Raw genomic sequence first — 19,767 nt, 5'->3', positions numbered from 1 at the left:
TGCGCAGTTTACCTTTGCGGCCAGCAAGGGTTGCATCTCAAAGTCCCTTCAAGGGTGAGACCTCTGCATTAGCCCCAACAATGCCGGTGGACGCTTCCGCTCCCAGCAAATCGGAAGCCGATCCAGCAATCAGGGACCAGTCAGAGAAACACCTGAGCAAGCTTCAAACAAGCCTCCTGCGTCGTGGCTCTGGCAGGCCGGCAGCATCTCAGCGCAGCGCAGGCATCCTCGATACTGTATCTGCAGCATGCAGTGTGTTCTTTCCGACCTGCATTCCTGGTCTGATCCGACGCCTTGCTGCCATACTCACGGCAATCCCGTGCTCACAACCGGAATGCGGAGTGCATCTAGCTGCCGATGTATACAAGTCAAAATATAACCCTCCATGGACGGATGACCATTCTGAGGCTCGTCCGACTTATCACGTAAGGCAGCCTACCTAGGGGTCTTGAAGGTCTCGATTGATGCTGCGGGGCTTTCTTGAATATGATGATGATGGATGACCTGGACATTGTTTATGACGACTGACAACTCACAAAAGACGCGGGTCTTTGCGTCTGCAACGGGCGTCAAGTAGTCCGGCTCCGATTGACCGTCTGCGACTCAAGTCTCACCAAGGCTGCTAGGTTTCTCAATTCTAGAAACTTCCGGTAATCATTCAGCACTCGATAATCGTATCCTATGTTAACACAAGCACTTGCATACATTATTGAGTTGGGTAGTGGCCTGGCCAAGGGTGTGCGTCGAAGACTCGACTGCGACTGGGAGTGAACCACTAAACAGTGGGGGTCGGGGTTATCGTCGAAATATGACATGCGTTCCATCGCCAACAAGGGGGAATGCGATCAATACCACTTGACCGGTCATATCGGTGTCTCGAGCAGAAACAGTCCTGCCCCTCGTCTCGTGGCCTCTTCCTCCGTTTCTGGGTGAGACCAGCCAGCCAAATGTCATTCTCCGGACACAAAGCATGCCATTTTCCACAGCAGAATGGATTTCGAAAACTGCCTAATTCCGGGCCGTAGAAGTCGAGAGGCTGCTGACGTCCCACGATGGAGGGACCCCGAGGTCTCTCCTCTCTGGGCTTCTTTCTGTCAGACGAAACATGGTGGGCGACAGCTGGATCTTGCCTGATCTCAGATCTGCCGCCAAACCCCCCAGGCCGTGTTTCAAGTCAGGAGTCGAAGATCTTATCTGTCATGGTATGATATGCTGGATGGAGATCCGTCGGCTCCGGCATACCTTAGCGTGCAGACAAACAGTGCTCTCCTATTCCTTCCTAGCTTGGGTCGCTTCAGTAGACTATGGCAACACTCTCACCGGAGACCAGTCCGTAAAATCACGCTCTGCAATGGCAGCTTCCTATCCTGGAGGTGGTCACCCAACCCAACATAGCGCGGTACACTGGGCACCGCTGCCGTCTACTAGTTTCGCCCGATCATGTTTGTCACGCCAACAACGGCTTGGTATGCTGCCGCGCGGTGCGTTGACACCTGCAACTCTGGAGACATGGAACTAACTATATCCTCCATTGGCGAGATCTGCAACGCCTGACGTGGAGGTCGACGTCTCCTGGTGACCGAAGGCTAGCTGCCCGGCCTCAAGGGTCCCCCCTATTGCAGCACTGGCCAGAAGTGTTATTGGGGACACACAATATCGTGGGTTGAGACCACTGAGGTATGCACCATCAGCACACTACATGCGCGCGCTAGTGCTGTTGCGAGAGGGCTAGCTTCAGGACAAGAAACATGTAACCCCCTAATGTGATACCGTGAACGTCTTTCTGGAAGCCGTGCTACCCACTAGTTCCAATAGCCCCCGACGCGGAACATTACTAAGGCTCAAGCTGTTAGTATAGCTCCGACTTGGCGTCGTCTAGTTTTGCGTGTTGCTCTGCAAGATGAGGTCGTGCAGATCGTCCCTCGAGTCAATCAACCTGCATCTTGTAGCCAAACTCGAATAAGGGCAAAGTGCCATCGGGTAGCGGCCAACAGGTTTTGTTTTGGCCAAGATGCCAGTCGGTCGGGAGTCACAGTCATCTTCGACTACGCACCACGGTCGATCAAGCGCTTGCCGTATCAGTAAGTGAGTCCCCTCCCCCCATCATCACCAAAAATCAGCGGAGCCGCCGATCGGATGAACTGTATTCGGCGGGGCAAGCTTCCAGCTACCATCACCAGACTGTTACATAGCTACTGTACTCACTAGCACGCACAGCCTACATCTAGGCTGGGTCCGTACTGTGGCCCGATTCCAAATGAGGCTCCCGTCAGGTTCGACTCCTCCTGTCATTATCAACTTGAGCCGCATTGGAGCATGACCCAGACGAGAGATTGCGAAACCCTTCTGATCAATTCTTTTTTAAACAGGACTCGACCCGGTTACCAACCTGCAGCTGTGTGTGGCTCTGGGATGAACGATGAAACGAAGTGGCATCATGCATAGGTAGGTAGTCGGACATGCCGGTATTCCACAAACGCCCATGAACGAATATGCAGGAAGAAGGAGGGGCATGTCTTTTCCCTTGCACTGATGTCCGAACGCATACACACACACACACACAAAAAGAGTATCGAGAATGAGGACCTACATATAATTCAATTACTTTACAGATGACAGGGCTACTGGTCATTATTTCACTAATGCTGTTGCAGGAGTCGCAGGCCTGAACTACAACGCTGAGTTGGGGCGGTCAGCGACGATGGCGTCAAGAAACCACCAGTTGCAGCTACTGTCGGCCCCGGATAACATGTATTACAGCTGAGCTGCATCGCTCCCGCCATCGCTGGTCAAGGAGATTAACGGGCTGCGAAGAAGTGCAACACAACTTCTTGCCGAAGTTCCAGGTGCATTCTGAGCAGCGTCATCTTCATCACCGATTCTGATAGACGGGCCTCTTTTTCCAGGTTACAAGGCCAAAAAGTGGAATGTCGATGATACTCGGGTTTCTTCCGACGTTGGTTCAGGAGGACGAAGGGTGAAAACTTTGGTCCTGCTAATGGCGAGGATGCGTTGCTATAGATGTCCACTCATATATTGCGACCAAGGTTTATTTCCTTCTTTTCTTTTTTACGCAGGACGGCACTCGCCCGGCTAATCAACCACGCATATTGAACCACACGATACTCGTGCCTGCGCCGCACGTGGGATGGAAACATGCAAGAAAGTCGCAAGTCACACGAATGAGTCTATTTCACACACCTCGTTTCAAGTCCGCCTGCTTGTCCCTTTCAAACGAAATGACACCGAGCCTGGCCGGCCATTTTTGGAATCTTTCTGGTATCCTGACCGGATGACGTGCAGAAGAGGAGTGTGGAGTGTGGTGAATAGAGGCAACTAACGTCGGTTGTTCGTGTAACAGACAACCCATCTGCCATCGCAAGGGGGAGAGAAAAAAAGTGTGACCCCTCACTCTCCGACCGGAGGTGAGGATCGGCCCTTGGGTGAGATTGGACTGTCCGTTCGCGACTCCGCCGCACAGACGCTCGCTCCCTTGACATCTGGTGTCAATCGGTGATACGCTGGCCTACACAGAGTCTACAGGCAGACAGGCCTAACATGTGGTCCATTGCCAGCTGCCATTGTCCACACTGTAGCGGGCTGGTTGCTGTTGGTTACTCCCTTAACCTCAGATACGAAACAACCGCGGATCTGACCTCCTCGCAGCCGCGCCGCCGATCTGTTAAATGCTCCGAAAAGAAAACACCAGCATGGCGGGAAGGGAGGGGGAGAACAAACAACGTGTGAGTCAACCATGGGCAAGAAGAAGCAGGTACATCTCATTGCATTTGATACCCTCGCCGGCCCGGGCTGGCGAGTTGAGATGAACAAACGAACGATGTTGCATTCACAATGTCTTGCGACTGCTACATACCGTCATATCGCGTTGTGTACCTGAATGTACTTTGCGCTTGTTGCAGCTGGTTTTGCGGTAGCGGGCCTCTCCTCCTTCCCGGAACCCAAGGCTGCTCGTCCGCTGGTTCGTTCGCTTGCTCGCTTAATGTACTCTTCGAGTACTCCAACAGCATTCGCGCACACACGTCGCCGTCGGCCGGTCTGTTCTGTCTGCGTCGTCCTACAGGTTCGCCATATGACCAAAGGTCGAAAAGAAATTTCTCGTTCCTTTCTTTTCCTCCAGCTCGATTCGTGTGGTTTCTCTGTCCCCCTTCTTTTCTTCTTCCATGCGACTGAGGAAGAGGAAAAGCAACGACGAAAAAGTACATAGCAAACAGTAGGTAGTTACTTGCCAAGCACAGACAGACTACCTACTTGTACGTATCGCTAGCGCCCCAACGGGTCTTCCCCTTGGGATCGTCGTCTTATGGGCGAGCAATGGTGGTTCGACAGCGTGACATCGCGTGCCAGGCCTCCTTAGTCATGAAGGGATGCCTCGACCCCTGTTCGACCGCCCACACGATGTCCCGAATCAACACGAGGAGAGCAAGGGAGAGAAGATGGCTTTGCCGCCGGCTTGGGTCCAATCCATCGAGCATGCACCCAAGATGACAAGTTGGCCATCTTCATTGGACAGTGCACCTGTCTCTACAGAGATATATTAAGAAAGGATAGGAAGGTGTCAATTCCCATTGCGGGTCTTTGGGGGGTTTGGGGGTATAATGTCCAGGAGCGACAGCTATATCAAGCTGCAAAGACGCAAGGTGTGCCCTGGCACTTGCAGCAAGGTGGACAGGAGCGGATAGGGTTTTCAAAAGTAAGGCAGGCACATGGACTGCATATCATCCAGTGTCTGACTCTCTGCCGACTACTGCCGGCACGCAATGCAGCTGCTGCCGGGTTGGTATTCCTTCGCGAAGAGCTCGCTTCTCGCCTGAGTGCGCAATCGCGTTACCTGCAGTTGCGGTTGCATAGTCCCACTACGAATTTAAAAGTCCGCCGCCAGTAGCCCCAGTGGGCCGTTGCGTTGTGGCCTCCTCCTCCACGGGAAAAGAGCGTGTCGCGAAAAGGTATGTAGGTATCCAGTGAGAGGGGAATGGGGGGGGGGGCGGGGGCCCATTGGGCTGCGCTATCTCAGAGACGAACAGGTAACATCCAGGCTTGGTTTCTTTCCATAGTAGCAGTGCTCTCGATTTGGGCGCCTCCTCGATTTGTTGACGATTTGTGTTCAAGCAGAGTCACATTCAATATGGAAAGCACTACTGGATATAGGCATTGAGAATCGGATCCCTGTCTTATCTCTCTTCCTGGCGGATTGCGATCTCGACTCCAAAGACTTGGCTCGGTTGAACGAATGAATGAATGGACTTACTCAACTTACTCGAGGTCTCCAGCCACTGGCAGCGACCCTATTCCGCCACCACCTTCTCGATCGGGCCATCTGAGATAACTCGATATCTAGTAAAGAGCCATACGAAAATGGTATCGCATGCAGCGCATATAGGTATATCATTCGTTATCTTAGAGAGCGGTGAAGAGAATCTTCACCGATGGCCTTCGGTTTCCATGCCTGTATTGGGTATTGTACGTGTGTGTGGCACCACGTCCAAAGAAAGGAAAACCATAATGTGTCTTGTGCAGCAAATTTGACATTTGACAGTAGTATGTAATAGTAATCAATACATGTAGGTAGTTGATACAATTCTGCTTCGGTAGCACGACGGCGGGTACGCGCACCATGCCTCCCCGGGCACGCCGCCCACTCAATCGTGTCTCGCCTCGGCATTCCTACTGCCGCGTGCAGTGGGGATTGTTGAACAGATACATCAGAGAGAAAGACAAAAGAAAAAGCCGTTAGAGAGGGATCAACGGCTGTGCTGGCGAATTGTATGGGGATTGCGGTTCTTTGCACAGCCGCCCGCATGTCTCTCGTGGCCCTGCGTGTCTCATCGTCCCGAGTTCTTTGGGCGGTTGAGGCTTGTGCCTGGCTGGGAGTGTGTGTGAGTGTGTGTGCACGCGCGCGACAGACCGACAACCTTGCCAGGTGCTTGTCCGGAGATGAGAGGGGCCGAACATCCCACTCTATCCCAATTGACACCCCAACGTCCGGGCTTCTCGCCCGAGTGGCTATTCATTTAGGCTTTAGCCTCACGGATGGGGGTCGCGAGCCACACGAGCGAACGAACCTATGTCATATGTGAGTGTCGCGCATGTGACGACCCGTCAACCGTGGCATGACGAGAAGAGGGACTCTCTATTTCGGTACACCCGATAGTAGGGAAAGGAGGGGGCTGCCTTTGTCCATCGTGGGACTCGTGCTTACTGGTGTGCCTGGTGTGCCTGGCTCAATTGGAGGCCAATGCCTCGATTGGTAAATGCTTGCGAGAAACGTTGGCGGCGACCAGCGACCGACGACCCGGCAGTCTGGTGTCCGTCCCGCGTTGGGTGTTTGGAACAAAACACTAAAAGCCCGTCGCCGTCACAATGCAGGACCAGAAAGAGCCCGCTGCCCGCGTAACGGCCGCGGGCGGCACTTGGAGCGAAGACGCTTGTGTGGCCCTTGGCTATCTATTGAAACGCTGCTGGCGCTATGCCGTAGCATCGCTCGTGTGAATCAAGCTGCACTAAAGCCTAAAGTCACAAAACTATCATAATAGCGTGTAGTATAGTAATACGCTTCTTGTTGCCATTACGTGGTGGTCCAGATCGTCGCCATGGCAAATTAATCAAACCAGAGAATGGCTCGGTTGTTGTTGCAATACGAACAAGTGCGAGGCTGTCGAGTGAATGACCCTACAGCCTGCCATCAGTGCTGTTGCTTTCGGCAGATCACGATCCCATGAGATGGAGCAATGACGACCGGCATTCAAGTTTTCTGTAACCAGCCCTTGGAATGCGCGCTATGATATGTACAGCCTCCATGATGTCTCGTCTTGACAGTTGACAGGCGCTCAGACCTTTACACCGCCACCCCCTCCGGAGCCCCGTGCTACGAATTCTATAATACGGGCTTCACTTGCAAGGCTTGGGTCGCGGCTTCTCGAAGCTGCTTCACCATCTCACCCGCCGGCAGGCTCTCCTTGATCAATCCGACACCGGTGCCACTGCCCGCGAAGTACGTGTTAGACAAGTTGAACGTGGTAGACGCAAGAGAAGCGTCCTGTTTGGGAAAGGGGGAAAGTGCGAGATGAAATTGATAAACTTACGACCATGTAACCATCATCGAGTTATCGCCGGCTTCTTTGGCCGTCTTAAACTTGGCCGCGTTCTCTTCCAGGGGCACGCCGGCCACGTGGTCATGATAACAAGGATGAACCACGGCGCGGCCGTCGTAGATGTCGGGCCACGTCATATTGCCCTGGATGTGATCATGTAATTGTGACCTGCCGCCGAGGTTAGAACATTCGCTTAGGGGCAACGTCCACACGAGGTGTATTTCGCAGACGACAATACAAGAGTGAAGAGACGAGATCCAACTTACTTGACCGTGTTCATGCCGCCATCTGATGTGGATAGAATGGCCTTCCTCTTGAAATCCTGCGTGTCCGACTCGGTTGCGACCATGAACTGCGCGCGTGAAAGAAACACGGAGAGTTAGCTTTCACTTTCCTTGATAACTACCCTACGTCACTCGCCGATGAACGACGACGCCAATTACGGGGAAGACTGTAACGAACCTTGGTGCCCAACACCGCCGCCTCGGCCCCCAGGACCAAAGATGCCGCCACGCCACGCCCCTCCGCCAGACCGCCCGCCGCCCACACCGCCACCTCGCGACTCTTCGATGCCGACGAGACCATGTCCGCGATCTCAGGCACGAGACTCACGACGCCGGCGCCCCGGGCCCACTGGTGCCCGCCGGCGTCGACGCCCTGTGCCACGACGATATCGGCGCCGAACTCGACCGCCTCGCGCGCCGCGGCCACGGAGCCGACCTGGACTGCAACCTTGACTTGGGAGTTCCAGCCTCCAGGGGACGAGGAGGAAGAAGATGACCGAAGTGCACGGATCATATCTCCGATAGTGCCGGGCTGATCGGGCGCCGGCGCGAAGAGCCACACGGCGGCCGGGCGGTACGACGCCAGGATCGGGACCGCGGTCTCGGCGAAGTGGCTGACGGACGGCGCATAGGCGACGAAGCCGACGCCGAGGGGCAGGGTGTCTTTGGTCTGTCCATCCTGGCCGGCAGTAGTGGCGTTACCGTTGCTGCTCCCCACGCCAGAGAGCAGGCGACGGGCCAGTCCGAGTTCCTTGTCAAGTTTGGTGAGAGCAGCGCCGCCTGGGGGTAAAGTCGCGGCCACCTTGGATGAAGCCTATCGTGGTGTCATTTAGTCTTGTGCGACATCGTCCAGGAGAGCAGAATGGGAACAAACCTAAACCACCGGCCTTGCTTACTTCGGACGCTAGAGTCGCATTCGTGACAAAGTCCATGGGCGCGCTCACGATGAGCGGCGACGCGGTGGTTGGGAACCAGCGCTGCATGCGCGTTCGCGGTGGTGCCGTTGACGAAGCCATGGTGGCGAAGCGGCGGATGGCCGACACGGAAGGGAGTGCATGGCAGCGTCTATACATACTGAGTCAGGTCTATATCTCACAAGACGATATATCCGGAGCGCCGTCGGTTCTGGCATCGGCTATGTTCGGTAGTCGAAGAAAGCTGTCGCCGTCGTTTACGGGAAATGTGGAACCGGCTGACTCGAGCAACTCCGAGGAGGTGGTGGACAGGCGGAAAGCGCCCTTCGCTTTGATTCACAATTCGCATGTGCTGCGTGCATAAAATAGGGCTATCTGAAGTACAATGACATAAGGGGGCGCGAGAAAGTGTGAGACAGGGCCTGAGAGCATTCCATCATCCAGGGTGCTTACGAGTACTCGACTCAAGCACCAGACGATTGTTGGATTTGGCGCCTTCTGTATTTCTTCATTTTAGGTGCTTAGGTAGTAGGTACATAGAGGTAGGTAGGTACTTTAACCTTAATCAACTGTTTTCTGCCTGCCATCCCGTAATATGAGAAAGTCCAGGCTGTCCAGCCGCTTCTAATTAGCTTTGCAGGCTGGGGAAGAACCCAGCTCTTGGCGTCTGTCTGTCTGTCAACTGTCCCGACCTCATCACTTGCAAACTCAATTCTCTCGAAAGGGACGTGAGTAAGCCCCGAACCTTGTAGTTCGGCACAATCGGGCGTCCTGCCAACTGTCTATGCTGTCACCCAAAACCCTAATTCACTGACTCCCGTTCACCCAGTGCTAGCATTGACACGAGCCCGTCTGCATTGGTTGCTTGCTTGTACCTGGGCAGCCAGCGCTTCGCATCGGCTCAGTCCTGTGATTCGTGCAACGCCTGTTGCTACCATCCACAGACACAGCGACTCCGTCTTGAGAGATCCGCACAGAAAGAGGCGCAGTTCCGTTATTGGCTACTTGCGTTGGCTTTCGTGGGAGTATGCGTTGTCTCCTTCTGATGATCCCTTTCGACCGGTACCGGTAGGTATGGTTTGTCCGAGGTTGAACGATGTTGCGCGGCATGCTTCTGGACTTCCCTGTTTGTTGGTGACAGGTATCCCGCCAACATCGCGCGTGTCGTTGATTGGGATACACCCTCGAAACTCAATTGGTGTCCTACTATCGCCGCGCCCAGCCATCAACGTCAACTCGCCTTGGGACTCCTCTCGACGAGGCCGAGGACGGTACTCCCGCACCACCGCGGCCATTGGCACCGGCCTCGTCGACGGCTTCTTCGTCGTACCTGGGAGCATGTCATCAATGAACTGGGCCTCGAGGTCGCACAAAATGCAGCCAAACCTCAACTTGTGGTCCCATCGCATCATCACCTCGGAGTGCATGTCACTCCAGCCCGTGATGCTCCCCTCGTCGTCCCGGTCGTAAGCTACGTACTTGCGCTCCAGGTGCCAGATGGCCAGCGCGACGAGAAGTACAAAGACCACATTGCCCACGTTGGTGCCGATGCGCTCTTCGAGTGACAAAGCGCCGAAGCCGGACAAGTCGTCGGCCATGTGTGATGGTGACAGCTCCGCCATTACGATAGATGCCGTCCTCCCTCATTCCTTCTTTATTGTACTGGCCGTGGAAACAGTATGTACATACCCTGAGATAAGATTGCTTGGCTTTCATTGCAAATTGGCAGCGGTTAGGTATCTTATACAGTATTCCTTCAGCTGCTGCCTACAACATGCGCTTGCTCTGGTCGTCCCTGCTTGCGGTACGACAGTATAGTGCCCTAACTACGGCCACTCGCCGAATCCCACTGCGGCGCATCCTCTGCTACATGCAGGGGCTCCAGTATATGCTTAAGTCATATTGATGGAAACCCCATCATTCATCTGTGCTGGCCACAAAACACACATAATCCTGGGTACTGTTCCGGTGACAACTCCGTGGCTGGGCTAGTTGTCAGCCGACGACGATGTGCTAGGAAGCATTGCGGGGCCCTGCCACTCTCTTTCGGTCACCTCTTCGAACTCGGGGGTGACGGGATCCTTCCAGCACGGACTATAATAGTCGTCATCGTCCGGGTCCAGCTCCTCCTTGTCAGCCTCGAGCGTCGTCTCTCCTCCCGCATTGCCATCAGGGGACGTGGTCTGACCATCCTCATTCCAGGGGTCCTTGAGCTTCGACGGCAGCAGCCCGAGCTTTCGGAAGGCGTAGTTACGCACGGGCTGGTGGTTGGTGAACAGCAAGAAGATGCGGTACCCGTCCCAGTCGTGGACGAAGTGCGCCAGTTCTCTTCCGCGGAAGATAACGCAGTCTCCCGGCTGGTACTCGAGCTTCAGAGCGAGCCGAGGGAAGCACAGATCCCCGCCTGATACATGGAAGTGTTAGCCAACCTCATTGGCGTCCAAATGAATGATATGGTGTTGCTGTCTCTTCTTTTACTCGTCTTACCTGTGTAGGAGCCAAGCCCCACCAAACTGGCAAAGCCGAACTTGACATCGGTCTTGTCGAGATGCCGCTGTGTATAGGAGTTGATTCCTAGAACAAAGAGCGTCGAGAAGGTCGGCTCTGAAAGGCGCGTTTTGAAACCATCCGGCAGCGCTTTGTACACGTCGAGGCACTTGGCGTATTCGTCCGGTGCCATGGTGCTGAACAGGAAACGGACGGCTTCCGACGCCAGGCCCACAGCTTTCGTGGTGAAGATGGGGAATACTTGAGAGGGGATATCCTCTAAGACCTTCCGAGGCAGACCCCTGGCGAGTCTAGAGTCGAGTGTCTTATGAATGTGGTCTGGATTGAGACGGCCTTTCACTGCAATGCGGTACACGGTCAGTATCATATGGGCGGTCTTCTGAGTCCAATCCGGGTCTTCCAACTTACTCGCCCAAGTACCGTAATGCACTACGCATTGCACTCGCTTCTCAACTTCCTTCAGCGTGGTAGCCTTCTCGAGATCCATGTGGGGATTCTCGAGCCGGATCATCTCGTCGACCATATGTCGACTTGTCTCGGGGAGCGGCAGGGGCGGAAGCGCAGTCCACTTCCGCACGGCGTCCTCCATTTTGGCAACGCTCTTCTCATGAAAGAGGAAGTCGAGCAGCTTGCTGAACTTGGCGAGAACCACCTTGGAGTCCTTGTCTAGGACGATGACAATGTCGTGGTTTGGCTTCTCGTAGATGGCATCATCTGTGGCTGCGGCTCGGCCGCGCTGGTAATGGTAGAAGTAGTCCTTCGACTGGCTTCTGTCTTCCTTCTCGATCTGGGCAATAAGCGGCTCTAGAGCCGGGTCACGCCGGGAATCGAGGTGTTTTGCCTCTTCCCGAAGCACATCGCGCTCCTCGCGTGACGTTCCCACCCAAAAGACGTTGTAGCTTTCGGATCTCATGACCTTATACCAAAATTTCTTGTTCTCGGTTCCATCCCTATGCATTGGCATCTTGGGTGCCTCGCCTCGCTCCATTCGCTTTGCCATGAGCATGTTCTCGACGTCGCGGCTCATAGGGGCCTCTGCCACGCGCTGGTCAGATAAGTGCTCCAGTCGACGTGATCTTGTTGCGTTACAGTAGGACTTCGGATCGAAAACGGATACGTCGCACATCTGCATGATTCTGACGCTGAAACCTTGGACCTGGTGTTCGACGACAACTTCTTCCTCCGTATTGCGCACAATCTGTCCATCTTCAAGTACAGCATCTATGCCGCGATGGTGTATCTCGGCCAAGTACTGCTTGACCTTGTCGGCTCTCTCCTCATCACGGAGATGAAAGTCTTTGTCAGTGAACTTGGGATACTCCTATACAAGTATATCGAGTAAGCAGATGATTGATTCTGAGTGATGGAGACTCCTCTACTTACATCGTAGCGGCGGGCCTCTTCCCAATGGCTGATGTTCCCGCACCCCGGCAGCTTCCAGCCATAGGGATCGCCGGGTATGATCTTTCGCTCCTCGTGGTAGCGAATAAGCGGCTCAAAGTGCTCTTGCGTGATTGATTCTATTGATTGGGCCTGCTTGGATCCCATCTTGAAGACCGAGAAGGCGTGTAGCTAGGCACTTGAAATGCGCAAGCAATACGTACATGCGAGCAAAAAGGAAGCTAGGTGCGGCCCTTGTGGACGTACAGAGTAATTCGAGAAGTTATGTTAGGATTCCTGAAGGAAGAAAGCACGAATTTGAGGACTCGTGATCGACTGACCATCTAGCTGCGTTTGCACCATTTCGTTTGCTTGTTCAAGTTGTCTTATATGATTGAAACAGAGCTATGCTCTGAAGTGCACAGCCATTGCTGGCTTTCTCATCAGGTTGAACAAACATTCCCTTCTTGGTTCCATGTACAAGCCATGCGAGTTGGTTGTCGATGATCAGAAGCCCTGTTCGGGCTTTTCACGGCAGACGAACAGATAGAACAATACACACCATCGTTCTCGTCAAGCACACCTCCAATTCACTTAACCAGACCACTTCTACATTTACAAGTCGTCCTGGAACCAAAACAAAGAGCCCTCACTTTTAGTCCCTCTACACCATCAACACCCAACCCCGGGAAGCAGACGGCTATACGCAACCATGAGCGGGATGCTCTTCGACCCGAACGACCTACCTTGGGGTACGTCGGTTGCCACTGTGCTACGACTCGACTTCCTTCTTGCCATCGATCAGTTCAAGCAGACCCTTCCTGCCGACTATGTGCGGGACTCATGGTTCAATGTCCTCCAGAAGCAGTGCTCAGTTCTGCACTCGCAGTTCAGCCCTGGACCCAGAGATGGTGATTCGGATCGCGTATCACTGCTGTACCTGCAGGTGCTCTTCTTGAAGGGCCTGTACCGCTCTGTCTGTAAGTACCAGGAGAGCCTGAAAGGGATTGCTCAGCCCGAGGAGGAAGCTGGTTTGCTAATGGCATATGGCAGGCGGCGACGAGGCAGAGGCATGCGGATGGGAGAAGATGCCACTCATGCTCTCACCGCATCTCAATGGTCTTGACGATACCTCGCAATCCCCCTTTGACCTATTCGGTCTGGCGATGACGGCAACCACCGAGGAAGACCTGCTTGCGCGCATCGCATACGGCATCGTGGACCCTGATGGGACAGCCCCAACCTTCATCACTACAGGCTGCGTTGTGGCCAGCAGAGCTGCCCCTCGATAGTTGCAGAGAAGGCTTGCCTGTTGCCCACCAGTGCTTCTCTTGAGTTGTACCTGGGATAGGTTGCATACGTATATCGGTGATGGGTTCTTCACCGCAGAAAGAATTACTACATTAGATACAGTACGCAAGAAATGAGATCATGATAGATTTGATATTTCACAATGGGAGAGTTTGCTGCTGTGCTTACACACGCCGTGGGCAACGCTATGATTGCTGCTTGTAACCCCAGCACTGTACCTGGGATAATAAACAATGGTGTGAGGCAACAGTGAATCTGCGTGTCAGGCAGAACTGATTTGCCTAGTATTCTAACCTGAAGTCCCACCTGCCGGTACAATCAGGGTTTGCTCACCTCATAAGGGCTACCAACTTCCCGAATCATTCTACAGCCAACGGACCACCCAACACATCGCCCACAACACATCCCTCCAAACACATCACGCATGCAATCATGAGCCAGAAGGCGCTCATTGATCCGGGTGACCTGCCTTTGGGCACGTCAGCCGTTACTGTTCTCAGCTTCGACTTCCTCGAAGCAATCGAGCAGTTCAAGAGGACGCTCCCCGCTGACTACCTTCGCGACTCATGGTTCTGCGCTCTCAAGAAGCAATGCGCTACAGCAGTCTCACAGCCCCCCAGCCAGGATACGTCAACTGCGAGTGGGTTACTAAGAAACAATCACTGTTGCATTTGCAAGTGATGTTCCTCAATGGTTTGTACCGCCTTGTGTGTAAGTATCATCATTTACGACTCCAGAGGTGTTTTTCTAACGGCGTTGATAGGTGGCGATGTCGCGCCGGAGTCTGGATGGGCAAAAATGACATGTATGATCTCGACTCTCTGTAACGGACCTGAAGACGATTCCTTTGACGGCCGCCAACTGTTTCTTAAAGCTGCGAACAAGGAAAACGAGATAGAGCTGCTGGGAACAATCGCGTATGGCTTGAATGCCGATGAGGACAGCCCGACAAGCATCACAACTGCAGTCCGTGTAGCAGCCCAGGCTGGTGCTACTGTCGTCAAGGGCGAGGCAGCTGATAACTAAGATTCCGATGACCATCTCAGAAAAATGCCCCTGTCCACACCTGGCAGCAGAAAACGCAAGGTAAGTATTTCTCATTCGAAGAGAGCCCGTTTTATAGCTAACCACCATGCTCAGATCTCTGGACGCTGAGTATTATTCATGATGAGACGAACTGATGCCCACAAGAGGGGTTGGGATGAATTCGACTTCATGGCCTCTAGACTACCCTTCGAGTCTCGAACATGAGACCATGTCAATAAAGGCCTAATACTTCTGAATGCTCTGTGAATTTTGACCTGTCCCTTTCCACCGCATATCTGATCGCGAATTCAGCCTACAGTATGTAGCAGAGATGAAACCATTCACGAAATAATAGCTAGCAATGGAACAATTACTTCCTGCAATTGCATAGAAAATAATCATGTAGCTGGTAGCTGCAGGTACTAGTTGATGCAGTTGGTGGTGGAGTGAGGAAAGGGTGAGCCGCCTTTGAGCCTTCACACTGAACCTGTTAGCTTTTGTTTTCTCCCCCAACCTGGGACCCGACCTGGAGGTAAAAGTCAACAACACCACTCTGGAACAAAACTTTGCAGTTCCTTGACCAGGTTATTTTATTTCCATCACTACCTACTCCAGACAAGGTGCTTGCGATCATGGAGGAACCCTTCAAGCCCGAACATCTGCCTCTTGGCGCGTCTGCCGTCAGCATGATGGTGGTCGAGTTCAATTTCTCCGAGGCAATCACCACGTTCAAGAACACCCTTCCTAGTGATTATGTCCAAAATAAGTGGCAGGATGACCTGAAAAACCAGTGCTTCAGTCTCTCCAGAGAATTGTATGTCAGCAGCTGCTCGCAGCTCTATGTACAAGTGAGATTCTTGACCGGCATCTATCGCACCGTGTGTAAGTCGCCACATCACAAAGATTTCTCCAGGTCCAAACAAAAAGTTTGACTGACACTACTCAATAGGTGGCACCTCTGCTCCCAAGTCCGGTTGGGAAACGATGCTGCCTAAGCTCTTGCAGCGTCGGAACAGCCATGATGATCGCGAAGTGGATTACTGTTTCCTTCAAAAGGCCAGTAAGATGACCGAGAAGGACCTGATTCGCTTTATTGGAAACAGTAGTATCGACGAATCTGAACTCAAGCTTTCCATCACAACCACGTTGCCCGTGGCCGGTGCCTCCCCGATCATCGTCAAGGACGAAGCAACCAACGAGGATGATTCTTTGCCTGTTGAAGAGGCCGGTTCATCTACTGACGGACGCAAGAAGCGTAAGGTTAGTACACCAGAAGCGCTGAACACGTTTTTCATGACAACTAACAAGTGAGCCTAGATCAGCAAAGACTGAGAAATGGTTACGAAGAGCTACCGGTCGACAAGAGACGACGACTGGGGTACTGCAATCATGGACTTAGTGAGAGAAGACAAGAAGGTGCTACGGCTGCACAGACTGGTCCTCATGAAAGGACCGCTGGGATGTACTCGACCTTATGGCTTCTAGACTACCTAGGTACTCTGCACGTCTCGGGAATGAGACCCTGAATGAAAAGATACACGATACTGCTGAATCCTCTCCAAGAAAGTGATCGCTGCGAAGGGCCTATGTGACTGTCGACCTGTCCCTCTCCACCACGTACCCGAAATAGGTTTCATCGGTATCTGCATCACAAATTTCATATATTTTCAATGTTCAGTGTGTAGTAGAGATAAGCAAGAACGAAATAAAAGATAATAATGGATAACAATCTGCCATGGTCAAATTCGTGAGATTCAAGTAGCGGACAATATCATATACGGAGGACTGGGTACATGAATCTACCGCCAAACCTCCAGAACCTCTTCGACACCAGCAATCTGGAAAAAGCCACTTCCCTCAGCTATTGATCAAATTGCCTCAATAAACCTGACCAAACCACCCATCGACACCATGGAGGTCGCACGACTCGACGCAGCGGATCTGCCCTTTGGCACCAAGGTGGTCAGCATGCCAGTGTTGGAGTTCGATTTCCTCGAAGCCATCCAGAAGTTCAAGAAAACTCTTCCCTATTACTACATCGAAGGTCCCTCCTGGTTTGAAGAGCTCAAGCAGGCGTGTGTCATTCTCATCGCCAGACACAAGAACTCGACCTTGTCGCTGCTTTACCTGCAATTGGACTTCTTGACCTGCGTGTACCGTGGAGTTCGTAAGTTACAGAATACGAGGAAGACTTAATAGAATTACAGATGTACCTAACCACAGCCCACAGATGGCGGTCCCGCAACCGAGTCAAGCTGGGAGAAGATGAAGGCCAAGCTCGCGACCGAGAAGAATGGTCCTGTGGACTATCTCGTCAAGAACAAGGATTTATTCGAGCAAGCCATGCTGAAAGCAACCGAGGGAGACCTGATCTCGTACATCGCGAAGGGCGGCAGTATCTCACTAGACGGATTCACCATCATGACGCCGGTAACACTGGCAGCCCTGGGTAAGCCACACGACGGCGAAATGGACTACCAAAGACCCGACACTTGGCCGTTGGGCCTCAGTTCAGCACCCACAACTAGATTCAACCTGGCAGTTGCATTGGAAGACATCAAGAAGAAAGGAGAGTTCGATGACGAACACTGGCTGAGTATCCTAAAGGATCAGTGCAAAAATGAGTACAGGTGTTGCAGTTCACGAGAAGTCAAGTCATTATTGTCCCTCCAGTCCGTCATCATCTATGGGGTCTATGACCAGGCCAGTAGTAAGTCTTTTCCGGATCTTTCCACAATATGACTCCTCGGGAAAGCTGACACGTTTGGACCATCTCTTATAAGCTGATCATGATAAACTGTCCCCTGAGAACCCGTGGGAGTTGCTCGCGGACTCTCTCGCCATGCAACACATGAACTCCGTTGATGATGTCCTCGTGGATGGGAAGCTGCTGTTGGCTGGTGCCCTGGAAAAGACGACGTACGCGGAGCTTATCCAGCACCTTTCCCAGGGTCTTCGACCACGAGATAGCGGATTCATGGTGCTCACTTCCCTCGGTGAGTCTCATACGGTTGAATTGAAGGAATGAAACTAACTGCTTGAACAGAAGGTCGTGATTGCTTGACGGGCGAGACGTATATCAAGTAAGCCGCCGTCCGGGGTTGGATCATCGCCACAAAGGCGTGCTCGTAGACGGACACATTCCTACCCTCCGAAACAAGGCAGTCTTTGGCAAGGACTAACCATTTGGTGCCCGAAAAGAAGAAGCGCAAGGTATGAATGTCACTTGAAAGGACAAACTCGACACAGCTGACATATATCTACCTAGATCGCCGGACGCTAAATCATGCGCACTTCCCACCAGTCTCAACAGTAGTGGAAAATGGAGAAGAGGGATCTGGATCGAAGCAGATAGATGCTCATTAAAGGGGGCGCCGGGATGGATCCGCCACATAGATTCTACAGATAGACTGTTCTCCAGGCCCCGGGAATGAGGCCATATGGCTGCAAATACACTCGATACTGCTGCATAATATTCCGTGTGTCTCATTACATGCGTTCCCATTTGTTTTGGGGCGTCGTAGAACTGTTGCTGGACAATGCCCCTACATATGTACTTTTCATAAGCCCGGTACAATTTGATGACTTGAGGAGCAGAATAAAATTGAATTCTTGTGAAGCAGAGGCCCGTCCCGGAGTCGCCACGATAAGCACCTGAATTTAGAAAAGAAATGCAAGTGCTGCCATATCCGTACATCGGGGGCGCAGTCTGCTCAGCAACGCATGCATTTTAGCCCTGAGAGTGGCATGAAGAAGAATGGACCGACAGCAAACTCGCAAATTCAGCCCAGTGGTTTCAATCACCTGCATTGAATTCTCTTCTATCCCAAATTAGAGGGACCTTATTATTGATTTCAATGCCAAATAATAGGTAATTGTTTTCGCAGAGTTCGTTTTGCCTTGTTGACATGTTACCACTTCCCCGTTCCCAAATGCTTCACCCTCCTCTCCCCCATCCAGAACAAAACAAGCTCGTCCTTTCCACGCCATCATCCGCACAACCAAAGTGGCACGATGATTCTAGAAGATCCCGCTCAATGGCCTCCGGGCGTGATGCCGATAAGAACGTCGAAGTTTGATCTGAGAGCTGTATCGGACGACCTCCTCCCCAAATTCGGGGATGATGAGGATGAGTGGTTGCGCATACTGAGAAATCAGTGCACGATCGACCTTCATAACGAGTACCCCGAATATGTATCTGAGCCAATGGTGTCATTGCTGAGGCTCCAATTGGAGTTTGCTAACGACATATATCGTCAGCTGAGTGCGTTCTTACCAAGTTCTCACACCACATGCACTGGCTGACTACCCCCTCTTTCTAGATGGCTGGATCCATTGTGATTTTGCAGGTGCACCCTGGGAAGAACTCTGCCGAGTTCTCGACTTCCATTGTCTGAACTCCGTGGATGATGTCCTCGTAGACTGGAAGAGCCTATTTTCCGGTGCGTTGGACAAGAAGACCTCCGAAGAGCTCATCGAGCACAATTCTACGGGCGGCGGTATACGCCAACACAAGTTCATATCCCTTATTTCACTTGGTAAGGTCTCCCGTGTGTGTCTTTATGGCCAGAGCTAATCGTATGGTATGAACAGATGGCGAAGATCTCATCACACATTGGGATTTCGAACCATATGCGCCGCTGCAAAAGTAGGAACATTGCCCTGATTACGGCTTCAAGGAGCGCAAGGTAAGGGAAACGTCTGAAGTACCACCGGGAGTCCAGCAACAGCTAACATGACGTGCCCAGCTGGGGAAGGGACTATACAGCCTGATTTACGAAGTGAGACGATCTGCGGTTCGCCTGGGACTCAACAGTTACGATAGCTACACAGACTTCGAGACTTCATGGAGTGAGCACCAGAAGTTGCCAGTATGGACATCGAGCCAACCGCGATTCGCGGAGGTGATCAATACATACCTACCTAGGCTAATAGACTTCACAAACTTGAATTCTTGGACTATGACACGTTGGCTTACAGTGTGGCTGTAACCAACGATCGCCAGCTATTTCATGGCTAGCCCATTGGACCCATGCCAGTATCTTGTTGAATTTGGCCTCAACCCGAAAACCAAGGTTATGTGAACGTACCTTCATAACTCTCACGCAATTGTTGCCAAATATGATGACGGCGAGCGAGTTCACGTAGACGACCATATTAAAGTGATTACATCTTATTTCTATGAAAGGGCTAACTAATACACATAAATTGCAACCAACACCTGACCCCCTGACT

At 52.5% G+C, this 19,767-nt stretch overlaps 8 protein-coding genes across 8 annotated transcripts; 5 read left to right on the top strand and 3 right to left on the bottom strand.

Moving 5' to 3' along the window:
• Nucleotides 1–6,892: 6,892 nt before the first annotated feature.
• Nucleotides 6,893–8,409, bottom strand: PG997_013338 (2-nitropropane dioxygenase; the record flags this gene model as incomplete). The annotated part of the gene is made up of 5 exons (XM_066817652.1): nt 6,893–6,998; nt 7,101–7,277; nt 7,376–7,461; nt 7,572–8,207; nt 8,290–8,409. The coding sequence occupies 5 exons, from the start codon at nt 8,407–8,409 to the stop codon at nt 6,893–6,895; spliced, it is 1,125 nt and encodes a 374-aa protein (XP_066663344.1).
• Nucleotides 8,410–9,308: 899 nt separating this feature from the next.
• On the bottom strand, nt 9,309–9,929 carry PG997_013337 (uncharacterized protein; the record flags this gene model as incomplete). Its single annotated transcript, XM_066817651.1, has 1 exon — nt 9,309–9,929. The coding sequence occupies one exon, from the start codon at nt 9,927–9,929 to the stop codon at nt 9,309–9,311; it is 621 nt and encodes a 206-aa protein (XP_066663343.1).
• Nucleotides 9,930–10,295: 366 nt separating this feature from the next.
• On the bottom strand, nt 10,296–12,363 carry PG997_013336 (uncharacterized protein; the record flags this gene model as incomplete). Its single annotated transcript, XM_066817650.1, has 4 exons — nt 10,296–10,711; nt 10,795–11,154; nt 11,224–12,136; nt 12,199–12,363. 4 exons carry the CDS (start codon nt 12,361–12,363, stop codon nt 10,296–10,298), a joined length of 1,854 nt encoding a protein of 617 aa, XP_066663342.1.
• Nucleotides 12,364–12,907: 544 nt separating this feature from the next.
• PG997_013335 (uncharacterized protein) lies at nt 12,908–13,487 on the top strand (the record flags this gene model as incomplete). Its single annotated transcript, XM_066817649.1, has 2 exons — nt 12,908–13,175; nt 13,249–13,487. 2 exons carry the CDS (start codon nt 12,908–12,910, stop codon nt 13,485–13,487), a joined length of 507 nt encoding a protein of 168 aa, XP_066663341.1.
• A 161-nt stretch (nt 13,488–13,648) lies between these two features.
• On the top strand, nt 13,649–14,532 carry PG997_013334 (uncharacterized protein; the record flags this gene model as incomplete). Its single annotated transcript, XM_066817648.1, has 4 exons — nt 13,649–13,744; nt 13,792–14,146; nt 14,185–14,217; nt 14,270–14,532. 4 exons carry the CDS (start codon nt 13,649–13,651, stop codon nt 14,530–14,532), a joined length of 747 nt encoding a protein of 248 aa, XP_066663340.1.
• Nucleotides 14,533–15,164: 632 nt separating this feature from the next.
• PG997_013333 (uncharacterized protein) lies at nt 15,165–15,864 on the top strand (the record flags this gene model as incomplete). The annotated part of the gene is made up of 3 exons (XM_066817647.1): nt 15,165–15,414; nt 15,482–15,792; nt 15,850–15,864. 3 exons carry the CDS (start codon nt 15,165–15,167, stop codon nt 15,862–15,864), a joined length of 576 nt encoding a protein of 191 aa, XP_066663339.1.
• Nucleotides 15,865–16,443: 579 nt separating this feature from the next.
• On the top strand, nt 16,444–17,274 carry PG997_013332 (uncharacterized protein; the record flags this gene model as incomplete). Its single annotated transcript, XM_066817646.1, has 2 exons — nt 16,444–16,699; nt 16,763–17,274. The coding sequence occupies 2 exons, from the start codon at nt 16,444–16,446 to the stop codon at nt 17,272–17,274; spliced, it is 768 nt and encodes a 255-aa protein (XP_066663338.1).
• A 1,272-nt stretch (nt 17,275–18,546) lies between these two features.
• On the top strand, nt 18,547–19,184 carry PG997_013331 (uncharacterized protein; the record flags this gene model as incomplete). Its single annotated transcript, XM_066817645.1, has 3 exons — nt 18,547–18,796; nt 18,855–19,070; nt 19,126–19,184. 3 exons carry the CDS (start codon nt 18,547–18,549, stop codon nt 19,182–19,184), a joined length of 525 nt encoding a protein of 174 aa, XP_066663337.1.
• Between the last annotated feature and the right edge of the window lie 583 nt (nt 19,185–19,767).

The sequence above is a fragment of the Apiospora hydei genome (assembly GCF_038363865.1).
Source record: "Apiospora hydei strain CBS 114990 chromosome Unknown utg000009l_segment0_segment0, whole genome shotgun sequence".
Lineage (NCBI taxonomy): Eukaryota > Fungi > Ascomycota > Sordariomycetes > Amphisphaeriales > Apiosporaceae > Apiospora > Apiospora hydei.
The sequence above is the reverse complement of the archived record's forward strand: the minus strand, read 5'-3'. Positions and strand labels throughout refer to the sequence as shown.